Consider the following 13,000-nt stretch of genomic DNA (forward strand, 5'->3'; position numbering starts at 1 on the left):
GCAACCAATATGCTACACCTCTACTACAGGTAACAATATACGACTGTACTATACTACAGTCCTACAACAATATGCTACACCTCTACTACAGGTAACAATATACGACTACTGTACTATACTACAGTCCTACAACAATATGCTACACCTCTACTACAGGTAACAATATACGACTGTACTATACTACAGTCCTACAACAATATGCTACACCTCTACTACAGGTAACAATATATGACTGTACTATACTACAGTCCTACAACAATATGCTACACCTCTAGGTAACAATATACGACTGTACTATACTACAGTCCTACAACAATATGCTACACCTCTACTACAGGTAACAATATACGACTGTACTATACTACACTCCTACAACAATATGCTACACCTTAACTACAGGTAACAACAATATTCTACACCTATACTACACTTACAACAATATACTACAATTTACAATTTAGGCATTTAGCAGGCGCTCTTAATCCAGAGCGATTTACATTAAGCAAGAACAAAAAGCATGGCAATACATCACATACATAAAAAGTATACATAAAAAGTACTACACCTTAACTACACCTACATCAATATACTACCCCTTAACTAGAGGTAACAACAACAATAGACTACACCTTAACTACAGATAACAACAATATACTACACGTTATGTAACAACAATGTACTACACTTAATAACAATATACTACACATTAACTACACTTAATAACAATATTCACATTAACTATACTTAATAACAATATACTACACCGTAACTACATGCAACAACAATATACTACACCTCAACTACATGTAACAACAAAATACTACCTACAGATAATAACAATATACTACAGCCAACAGTATATTACAATACTACAGGTAACAACAATATATAGAGATGGGCACAATACAAAATACAAATAAAAAAGTAATGATGCCTGATGTATGTAATTTAAATACAGAAGTGCGCCCCCGAACAGCAGCAGTCTCCACTGTCCAGACAGCAAGGAAGAGCCATGTTTGAGAATAGTAAATTAGTTTTTTCTGTAAAAAAAAGAAGAAGAAAAAAACACGCAGTTCGGCACTGTGTACTGAGGGAGAAAAAATTTGTGTGTTTTCTTGCAGCTAGCCAAAGACACTGATAGGCTATTAGTCCTATACTAAACTTGGTGATAAAAGTTAATGTCTTATTAGGGAATACAATTACATATATTAGGCTATGTAATTTTAAATTCACAAAATATAATCTTTAAAAACATTTTTTGTTATAAATTAAATCTGATTATTTTCTGGCCAGCAGGGTACACTTAAATAATAATAGCCTACTCAAAAGTCATTAAAATGTGTATTAAAAGTACAAATACATTTAATTGAAATACTACCCATCTCTGACTACAGGTAACAATGATATGCTACAATACTAAAGGTAACAACAACACTAGTAATACTCCAGATAATACCACAATATAAAGGTGACAACAATGTAATACAAGTGTTACAGATTTGTTTGTGTATTAGATAACGTGTTTGGTGGAACTGCATTCTACAATCAAATGTATTAACCGTATTTATGGACATTAAAGGACAACTTTAGTTTTTTTCAACCAAGGTTCATGTTTTAGGTTATTATTAGAGAAAGTAAAAGATGGGTGTTAATTTTTATTTAATTTGCTGCTTTCTTTCGTTTTAGGGATTTTAGCTGTTTTTGACTGTTTTTGGCATTCGAGCATGGGGCTATTGTTTTTTACAAAATGTTATAGCGATTTCTTTTTTATTATTTACTATAGTCCTACTAGACCCCAAGAAATTACATCTGGCAACAAAAGATCACAGGTTCTACTCAGGGCCGGTCACGGCCACTGTGGCGCCCCAGCACATGCACGTGCGCTGCGTGCATGTGCATGCATGTGTGCGCACGGACGGACCAATCAGCCTCGTTGAAAACCACTGTAAATGAATGGAAAGAGTGTGTCCTTATGGAGGATTTAATGAAATTAAACTTCAGTGTGCCAGGACCAGTGTTGGGCATCGTTACTTTCTAAAGTAACGTTGTTAGGTTTACTGCTTAAAAAAAGAACCCTGTTACGTTATAAGATTACCTTCTGAGAAAAGTAACTTGTTAGATTATTTTGTTATTTTCCGTTACCGACCATTAAAACCGGTTAAAACCTGAGCAAAAACAACTGCAGCCTACCAGTGTTCGCAGGGACGTGCTGGCCATTGGGAAAGCCGTTTTTCTTTTTTTGTATTAATAAAATAGGCGCGCAGCCTTTGGCCGCGCGCCTAGAGGGCCTCCGCAACTCCACTTCCCAGGCTGAATTATGGGCCCACCACGTCCCTGAGTGTTCGCATTGACGTCGATCTCCTCCTTTCCCCAATAAATCCAAAAATAGTGCATACTTCCAAAGCCTTACTAAAGGATAAAGTATGCATCTTCTCCCAATCCTTGTCACTCTTTGTTGTTGTCAGCACACGTGTTGTCAACGGAATGTAAACAACAAGAGCCATGTGTGAGCTGTGTCACACCAAAAGTGGTGACCTCATGTTCCCTAGGCTACATTAGAATAAGTATGCAATCACCACAGACTGCATAATGGGTCACTGATGTCCATGTAACAAGTTGGGACACGGTGCATACTCACAGGCTGTGCACTTCTCCATGACACATGAGGCTCAGGAAACTTTATATAAATGCGATCGTTGGTTGTTTATTTAGTGCAGTGAGGGCTTTCCACGGTTCCACCTCCGCTTGGAGGAGGAAACTACAAGCTGTTGCCAGACCTGGACAGACAGGCGCGGCCGTTTTCCGCTGTCTGCCAGCGTCTTTTGTTGCCAGATGTAATTTCTTGGGGACTATAGTAAATAATAAAAAAATAAATCGCTATAACATCTTATAGCGAAAAAAAAAATACATATTTAGCCCCATGCTCGAATGCCCCCGCCCCCTGTCAAAAACAGCTAAAATCCCTAAAACGAAAGAAAGCAGCAAATAAATAAAAAATACCACTCTAATAACCTAAAACATGAACCTTGGTTGAAAAAAACTAAAGTAGTAATTTAACCACATTTATACTGATTTGAGTTGTATTTATAAACTTTACATAGCCTACAATTGGGTTGACCTTTGGTTGTGAATAAAATATATATATTAGAGAATAGAAAATATGGAAAATATATTACCATATTTACAGACAAATGTAGAGAAACTAACAAAATATAAGAATCATAATGAGCATAATAAGAACAAAAAATGAACACTCCTGACAAATATTGAGAAAATACTGTTGATATGTATTAGTAACTTTGGTGTTGAGTGTTGTGAGCTATGTGATGATGTGACATTCTAAAGATGATAACTGTGACACATAAAGACAAAAGCAGAAACACCATCTTCATGGTAACGTTCATTTGATGCCTACACTACATTGACCCTGCAGTGACAGCACTATTTACTGTAATATACTCTGCAAGTGTTTAGTCATAATTTGAAATGCATACATTTTTGTTACTTTTTTTCCTTCATATTAATGCAAATATATAGCCTAGTATGTCACATGAATAATTTTAAGAGCAATGTGCGATGTGTTGAATGAGCAGTAGGCTTGGCCTACTTGCCTGAAACATTGACACAGAATTTTGGTGAAAAAAGGAATAGCAAACTCCTACTATTCACATTTTCTTTATTAATAGATTAGTAGAAAATCACTGAGTATGATGTATTGTTGGACCAAAATTCTGTATATTTTGTAGCAAGTGACACCATTGTACAGGGTTCAATTTGTACAAAAAAAATATAAAACGCTGAAAAATAAAGGAACCCTTTACCATTTTCACCTTATCTTCATATAATTGGTCCTCACTAATGCAAATTATAACATGGCACCCTTTACTCACTCTGTCTCAGAGGAGGGCTGTGGACAGTTCAGAAACCTGCCTATACCAATGACATCATTGATGGGGATTCCAAGCGAATTCCAAGCGACAGCTTTTTCCATCAGGCAATGTTAGCATGCTGAAATAGAAGCCATTGTTCTTGCATTAATAATAATAATAATAAAAAAGGTTTGAAATCTTGTTTGAGATGACCTACCAATAATGTCTCTGGTAGACACAGGTTTTTGAACTGTCCACAGCCCACCGATGAGTCACAGAGTGAGTAAACACTCTTATAATGAGCATTACTGAGGACCAGTTATATGAAGATTATATTGAAAATGGGTGGTCTTTTAAGCCCTGTGTACTTACAGACAAATAGTGAAAATAGCCAATCTACAATCATTGCAATATTGTAGATCTGCTATTTTTTGCTATTCATTTTTTTAAGTGAAACACTTTTTGACAAATTTTGAAAATGTTTGACGAATTTTGACAAATCTTGACAAATTTTGATGTATTGTGACAAATTTGCCCCAAATAGGGATGGTTAATTAATTCTGACTGGGTTAAGTTTGATGAAATGCCTGCTATTGATGGAAAGGTCGTCTAAAACTTGATACAGGAAACGTCCACACATTACTGTGTAGTGGACACACAAACACGATACATCCTAGAAGCACACTCACAGTACTGTGTGTAGTGGACACACAAACACGATACATCCTAGAAGCACACTCACAGTACTGTGTGTAGTGGACACACAAACACGATACATCCTAGAAGCACACTCACAGTACTGCATGTGTGTAGTGGACACACAAACACGATACATCCTAGAAGCACACTCACAGTACTGCATGTGTGTAGTGGACACACAAACACGATACAGTACAGTACACTCACAGTACTGTAGGCCTACACGGAAAGACACTCAGATTGGGAATAGAGCATGTTTAACAAAACAAACAAACAAAAAGAAACCTTTCAACAAAATAAATGCTGAACTAAAGTCACTAATGACACAAGGGCGGGATTTCATTGCAAATCTGTTTCATTCAAGGTCACATATCTTAAAATCACTTTCAAATGGTAACATAAATATTTGTGTGATATTCTTTTCAAAATGATAGTGAAATTAATATACTGAATACATTTTCATTGCCATCATAATTAGTTTGTCACCAAAAAAGCACTTTTACATTTCCACCAAATAACATGGCTGCTTGACTATAAACTACTCATAAACAAACACAGTACTCAAGTAAACTACACACACCGACGACTCAAACTCAGTGTACTCATATAAACTTCATGAATGGAGAACTCTGATAAACTGAAAACATAATCGACAAATAATATGCAAGTAGTCGTTCCCATATCCACTACATGTACTTTGTGCTACAGAATTTTTATCATTCGTCATGGTTTATCATTCAGTAACATTACGGAAGAGTTATTGTTGATATGAAACCTAAACCTTTGATGACGTAGAGTTGAGGACAGAGGATCAGAGGAGAACAGATGACATACATTTCAACACACCTCACTACTACACCTCAGTCACACACACGTATATCTATTCTACGTCCGAGCATAGACATGGTAACACCCCGTCTGCCTCTGATTGGCCTACCAACACTGCCGGCCTTTCCTCCGAGGTGGATAGCTAATATGCTGAATAGTCTGCCGTGAGGTTACTCCGTGGTGGGAAATAAATAAATAATACAAGTACGATATAATACAAGAGAATGACAGCTTGGCACGCGCAACAGTAACTTTTATGTTTTGTAGAAGAGGCAAACTAATATATTGTTTATGCTGTTTATTTTACATGTGTACAGTGTAAACGTGAAACATTATTGTACTGTAAAAAGGTCTCTTTTCCCTTGATCTTTATCTTGTTTAGTATAATGGTATTAGTTTACTATAATTAGATTAATACACGATAATCAACACTAACACTTTAATTTAGAACACACCCAAATCAAATCATACAAATACGTGTTCAATCAATCAATCATTCAATCAAAGCAAACGGCATAAACAATATTAGTTTGCCTCTTCTACAAAAATAAAAGTTACAAGTTACTGTTGCGCGTGCCAAGCTGTCATTCTCTTGTACTATTTCCCACCTCGGACGGAGGACAGTCTGGTGAGACCAGCGGTGTTCTGTAGTGTCGGTAGGCCAATCAGAGGCAGGCGGGGCGTTACCATGTCTATGCTCGGACGTAGAATAGATATACGTGTCACACACACATCACAAATCTCTCTCTCACTCCCTCTCTCTTTTCTCCCTCTCCATATCACTGTCTTTCTCCCTCTCCATCTCTCTCTCTTCTCTCTCTCTCTCTCTCTCTCTCTGTCTCTGTCTCTGTCTCTGTCTCTGTCTCTGTCTCTGTCTCTGTCTCTCTCTCTCTCTCTCTCTCTGTCTCTCTCTCTGTCTCTGTCTCTCTCTCTCTGTCTCTAAATTGTCTCTCTTTCTGCCTGTTTTTCTCATCCTGTACGTCTTTATCTTACCTTCGTCTTTGTATCTGTCTACTTAAGTTTTCTTCCTCCCCTAACCTACTGCTGTGTGTATTTGTTGTGTGTGCGTGTGTGTGTGTGTGTGTGTGTGTGTGTGTGTGCGAGCGTGTGTGTGTGTGTGTGAGTGAGTGTTTGTGCGTGCGTGCGTGCGTGCGTGCGTGCGTGCGTGCGTGTGTGCGTGCGTGCGTGCGTGTGAGCATGCGTGCGTGCGTGCGTGCGTGCGTGCGTGCATGTGTGTGTGTGCGTGCGTATTTGTGTGTGTGTGTGCGTGAGTGAGTGCGTATTTAAAAACTGTGCGTACCATGTCTGTCTGTCTGTCTGTCTGTCTGTCTGTCTGTCTGTCTGTCTGTCTGTCTGTCTGTCTGTCTGTCTGTCTGTCTGTCTGTCTGTCTGTCTGTCTGTCTGTCTGTCTGTCTGTCTGTCTGTCTCTCTGGGAAAGCATAGCCCATGAATCCAGCTCCAGATGAATGATGTGTCTGTATCTCACTCTGTGTGTGCATGTGTGTGTGTGTGTGTGTGTGTGTGTGTGTGTGTGTGTGTGTGTGTGTGTGTGTGTGTGTGTGTGTGTGTGTCTCAGGTCCAGGCCTGGCGTTCATAGCATACCCCAAAGCGGTGAGTTTGATGCCGGTGGCTCCTCTCTGGGCTGCATTGTTCTTCTTCATGCTGCTACTGCTGGGATTGGACAGCCAGGTACGCGCACGCACGCACGCACGCACGCACGCACGCACGCACGCACGCACGCACGCATGCACGCACGCACAAGCGCACAAGCGCACACACGCAAGCAACCCCAGAGCCACCTCTTTCTCACTCACTCTTTGCCTCTCCAGTTCGTGGGCGTGGAGGGGTTTGTGACGGGCATTCTGGATCTGTTTCCGGAGACGTCGAAAAAATACCAGCGTTACCGCCACCAGATCGCCGTGGCGATCTGCTGCATACTGTGCTTCATCATCGACCTCTCCATGATCACACAGGTCAGTCGGCTGATGCATGATTAGTTCATGTTTTGATTGGTATGATTGGTCAATTGGTTCGTTTTGTTCACCGGGTTGTGTTTTTATTTACAGGCTTTGAACGGTTTACATTTTGATTAGTTCATGAATCATGATTCGGTTGGTTCATGTTTTGATCCGTTGATTGGTTCATTATTCTGGTCGGTGGTTTGGTGTATTGATTCGTTCATTCATTGTATAACTGACTTTTAAAAAGACATGACAAAAACGTACAATATGTAAATAATAATGTATAAACTATATAGACCATCTAGGCTGTGTATTAATTTGTGACGGCACAGGGCTCTAACGCGTGTATGTGTATGTGTATGTGTATGTGTATGTGTATGTGTATGTGTATGTGTATGTGTATGTGTAGGGTGGAATGTATGTTTTCCAGCTGTTTGACTACTACTCCGCCAGTGGAATGACTCTACTTTGGCAAGCTTTCTGGGAGTGTGTGGTGGTGGCCTGGGTTTATGGTGAGACACACACACACACACACACACACGCACACACACACACACACACACACACACACACACACACACACACACACACACACACACACACACACACACACACACACACACACACACACACACATTGTGCATGATGTATTGTGTTTTGACTGTGTGTGTGTGTGTGCGTGTGTGTGTGTGTGTGTTCTGTGTAATAGGAGCTGATCGCTTCATGGATGACGTGGCTCGTATGATTGGCTACAGACCGTATCCATGGATGAAATGGTGTTGGTCTTACATTACTCCCTGTGTCTGTATGGTAAGATGAGGTTTATAACGATACAAAATGGCTGGTTAAATTGTTCATTAAAGAATTGTACATACTGTACTGCATGACAGCATTGTAATATATTTTTGTATGGTCAAAGATTAAATCCAATTGATTGGTACGGTATGTTATAGTTTCAATGTACGGATATATATTGTTTTATAGTATTGTAGTGTTTAAACTGATGCCAGGTTCTTTGTTTTTACGGATTTCCTAGTTCACTGAGGCACTACACGGTCTCCCTGCATGTGTTTATCTTGCATATTTTTTGCAGTGTTCATTTTGTTGACTAAGACTAAGACTAAAATACTAAACGACTAAGATTTTGTTATTTAGATATTAGTAAGACTAAGATTAAGACTCAATCTGAATTTGCTGTCAAAATTAACACTGATTATACGTCGCTCTGGATAAGAGTGTCTGTCTGCTAAATGGCTAAATTGTAGATATGCCCCCAGATAACCATCTCTCTCTCTCTCTCTCTCTGCAGGCTATCTTCTTCTTCCATCTGTTCAACTACAAGCCTCTGACCTACAACAACTCCTATGTGTATCCATGGTGGGGCGAGGTGATCGGCTGGTGCATGGCCCTGTCCTCCATGCTGTGCATTCCTGTCAGCATTCTCTATAAGCTTGTCAGCGCCAAAGGAACCCTCAAGGAGGTTAATACATTATATTACAAACTATCAGTGTAGTGGTGGAAAGTAGATTTACTTAAGTACTGTACTTAAGTACAATTTTGATTATTTGATTTGATTATTTGATTCATTTATTTTAATTTAGTTCTACTCCACTAAATATTCCAAATATTGTACTTTAACACTACATTTATTTGAAAATGTCATTTACTAGTTAGAAGGAAGTTCCAACCGCATCTCTAGCCTATAGCAGGCCAGTCTGGTGCATTTCAGAAGCAGGACAGATAACATGCGAACAAGAAGGCACTGGACAACGTTTCGATGTGTAAGTTACATCTTCGTCAGGTAATGACGAAGATGTAACTTACACATCGAAACGTTGTCACTTTTTATTTGCACCCTATGTTATAATAAACCAAGGGCCTAAATCGTCTGAGCTGCTCCAGTGCCTTCTTGTTCGCATGTTCATTTACTAGTTACTTTGTAGATTTCTAATACAAAACTTCAACCGATTTCGCCCATTTGAAAATAGCCGATCTAAAAGCTCACAATATTGTTATCATCTACTGTTTTGTCATTATTACTCCTAATGATAATGCATTTTGTTGTTTTTAGCGTTGGACTTATCTGACCACGCCTGTGTGGGGTCATCACCATCTGGAGTACATGTCCCCTGACACCAACATGAAGTCACTGCCATCCCTGTCCCCGGGCTCCGACGACAAGGTCATCATCTTTGAGAGCGTCATGTAGGCCTTCCACCAATCACAGCTCTTCGTCGTCTGTCCCCCCCCCCCCCCCCCTCCCCCCCCCCCCCCCAAAGACGACCTTCAGTCCGACCCCTGTCGGCACGGATCATACGGATTTGAAATGGAGATAATTATATTCCCCGGTTTTATCGTTGGATCAACGCAACGACACAAGCCAACGCTTCCAAAGATAAGCCATTTTATTGGGGGGGGAAAAAGGGTTCTTCAAACTGGTAACACATTTGGCTGATTTTATATTGAATGTTTCTTTTTTTTAATTTAAACTGTTTACCCATTTCAAACTACCTAAAATGTTCTGAAAATCTTTTTTTTTTATTCAAATAATTTATTTTTGCTATATAGCAATAATTAAATGTCACAGATGCCGTCTCGGGTTTAACACGTCCCAATGGGCTGGGGCAGGCAGCAATGCCATGTTGTCTTGGAATGGGGGCACGCATACTTGCACACTCATGTACACACACACACACACACACACACACACACACACACACACACACACACACACACACACACACACACACACACACACACACACACACACACACACACACACACACACACACACATACACACACACTTTTGGCTTTTGTCCATTAGTATCTGTGGCCATTACACGTTCAGCTATACATCACCATGAGAACCTCCATCAGTGATGACCACATCACCTTGTACAGTAACAACAAGCACTGCAATGCTGTGCCATTCAAAACCTAAATAGCTCACTTTAGTCTTGCGTCTCCTTTTGTACACATCTGTAAAGTTTCATCATCCGTGCATGTGTAAAGGTCCATGTAAAGCCTTGTTTATGCTTCGGTGTTGTGTGCTGAAAACAGCCGACCTACTGTACGAGTTCACAACGTGTGAGCTTATAGGTCTGTTATTTTCGACACGCGACAAAGTAGAAATGGGGCTTATAAGACAGAGTTCTAAACAAGCAGACTGACGTTTTAAACCTCTCATCTATGACCACACTCAATGCTGCCACTATCAGAACCTGAACGTAAAGCTGGAAATCATTTTTTAGAAAGAACTGAGTTGAATCGGCCTCTTAAAATGTCAACGTCCCCAAACTATAATCTAAGCACTTTAAAACGAGACACCCTGAATGTTGGAAGTTTGTTTCACCAAACAAATAGACACCACAAAAGAACATCTAAATCTTTGAAACTTAATCTCCCTTTATAAATATGACCAAAGTCCTGCCATTGAGTCAACTTTGACAGTTTAATACTTTTAGAAAGTCTATTTGTCTTGAAAGACTTGAATATTTATTATCCTATTTGAAGCACCTAAAACTGACCCCCCGGTTTCAGCTGTCTTATAGCCTTGAGCCTTGATCACTGGCTGACCTAGGATCAGTCTTGAGATGTGAAACCAGCCGTTGATTCACACAGTGAACATGTATCGGTTCCCTGTATTTTTAAAAGGCTACTTTGAAGGTAATGGTAATTCTGTTTTAGTGGACAGTATCACATAAGATGAGACGTCGTCACTCAATGTGCAAATAATGAATCAAGTGCCAAAAGGATGTAGATTTCAACCCTGCAGGGTTCAAGCTCTGACCCTCGAACCCAGCGCAGGGCTCCATGGCTGCCATATGAACCAGTAAACTGCCTAGATCAGTCCTCTGTACGCACACACACACACACACACACACACACACACACACACACACACACACACACACACACACACACACACACACACACACACACACACACACATGGCCATCGCATACACAGCTACAGACACAGTAGGACTAATGAACCGGTCGTTAATTACCACGGCGATCTTCAGTAAGCATAGGATGGTGATGCCATCATCATGAGTTAGAAGTGTGGTTTGGGTCAACTAGGACAGACTGTGTTATACATAAAAATGTGTTATTATTCGTTAGAGCCGAGTTATATATTATTAGAAACAACGACAGAGGGAGAACGGAACAAAAGGAAGGAATTAGGAAGCAAAGGGAAAAAGACGGAAAGGAAAGAAGGAAGCAGAGAGGGAAGGAAGGAGAGAAGGAAAGATAGAAAGGGAAGGGAGGGCTCACAAATTGATGCCAAACCATGCCTTGTGTATTTGTCTTAACCCCAGTGAACCAACAGCTGATAGCCAAACCCACAGCTTTAAACAAACCACTCCTCCCAGAAGTTTGCAGGGGGCGTGTCTAACATCTAACCCCTCCCCTCAGTAGGGGGCATGTCTAGAACTCTGTCTCTAAGCAACCACTAAAAACATCAACCACTCATTGGGAAGATAGAACAATTAGAATGTAAGATATACTGTCTAAAACAAATAAAAAAAACATTTGCACATTGTAAAATAATATCACTAGCACTTTTTAAGAAATGTGTTGGGAATATCAATTTTTGGTTTTGTTTTACATATTGTAAAATGAATCAGAGATTTATTTTGTTAAGGTTTTTATTTTGCTTAAACATACAGTATGAAAAATATATATTGAATAATATATATTTTGTGTTATATATTTGATGCAGTATGTAATTGTGATGACGATGATGATTTCTGACTGATCGCTCATGTTTAGCTAACGACACGCGCAGCACAGCTGTCCAAAACTAAATCCGGTACAGTTGCCTCGGTTATTATTACCATAATCTATATTTAATTTGCTCTTACATTTCTCAGTAACATCAGCATTGTGCCTGTATGGCTAGCACAAAAACACACTTCCTGAATATATATATATTTTACATGCTTCTAACACCAGTGATGATGAGAATTCAAAATCCAACTGGCTTCAAATTTAGTAGTTTTGAATTGATTCTAAAGGATAATCTGTTTTTAAGATTATCCTTTAGAATCAATTTGCATCTTTGCACAGAAAAACCTTTGTAAACATAAAAGGAATTCAGATTCTAATATAAATCACAGTCACTGGTGTGAATAGGTCTTTTTTTTCTTTGCAACGTGAAGCTAGTATTACATGAGTGATCAGAAAGACCATATTGCTGCGATGCAGTAATGCCTGGATTTATATTCCGTTGTGTGATGGCGACGCGTTAACCACGCGGCCGGTGCGTCACGGCGGAATATAAATTGAGTTTAACGCTCACTCTGAAAGGGAAACTTTTTTTTTCTTCTTTTTTTATGATCAAGTGCTCAAGTGTTTGAAGAGTTTTAGCTTTAGATGAATTTTAAATTGTTTAGCTTTTTCTCTGTGTGTTTTTAGCAGAACGTACAGTATTTCCCCCCTCAGACCTCCCAAGGCTTAGAATATCACATTCATGTTATGATTTATCCAAAATAAAACAACCACCTTCATAGCCTGCAATCTTCTGTTCATAAAGGAAGTATAAACAAATATTTGTATTTTTTATCTGAGACGCTTTGTAACCACATTAAGCCTGGCATCCCGTTTATAATGCTGATAATATTTTAGATATGTGTACG

At 39.4% G+C, this 13,000-nt stretch overlaps 1 protein-coding gene across 1 annotated transcript in view; it reads left to right on the top strand.

Annotated features, from left to right (window-relative positions):
* slc6a8 (solute carrier family 6 member 8) overlaps positions 1 to 9,566 on the top strand; it is a gene marked incomplete at its 3' end in the record, with an annotated part of 59,300 nt that extends 49,734 nt beyond the window's left edge. The window contains exons 8-13 of the mRNA XM_079494766.1: positions 6,973 to 7,085; positions 7,226 to 7,369; positions 7,767 to 7,869; positions 8,067 to 8,167; positions 8,667 to 8,837; positions 9,429 to 9,566. Of these exons, the coding sequence (XP_079350892.1) occupies positions 6,973 to 7,085; positions 7,226 to 7,369; positions 7,767 to 7,869; positions 8,067 to 8,167; positions 8,667 to 8,837; positions 9,429 to 9,566 (770 nt within the window). The remainder of the gene's footprint in view (positions 1 to 6,972; positions 7,086 to 7,225; positions 7,370 to 7,766; positions 7,870 to 8,066; positions 8,168 to 8,666; positions 8,838 to 9,428) is intronic.
* Between the last annotated feature and the right edge of the window lie 3,434 nt (positions 9,567 to 13,000).

Source organism: Electrona antarctica (genome assembly GCF_951216825.1).
Source record: "Electrona antarctica genome assembly, chromosome: 2".
Lineage (NCBI taxonomy): Eukaryota > Metazoa > Chordata > Actinopteri > Myctophiformes > Myctophidae > Electrona > Electrona antarctica.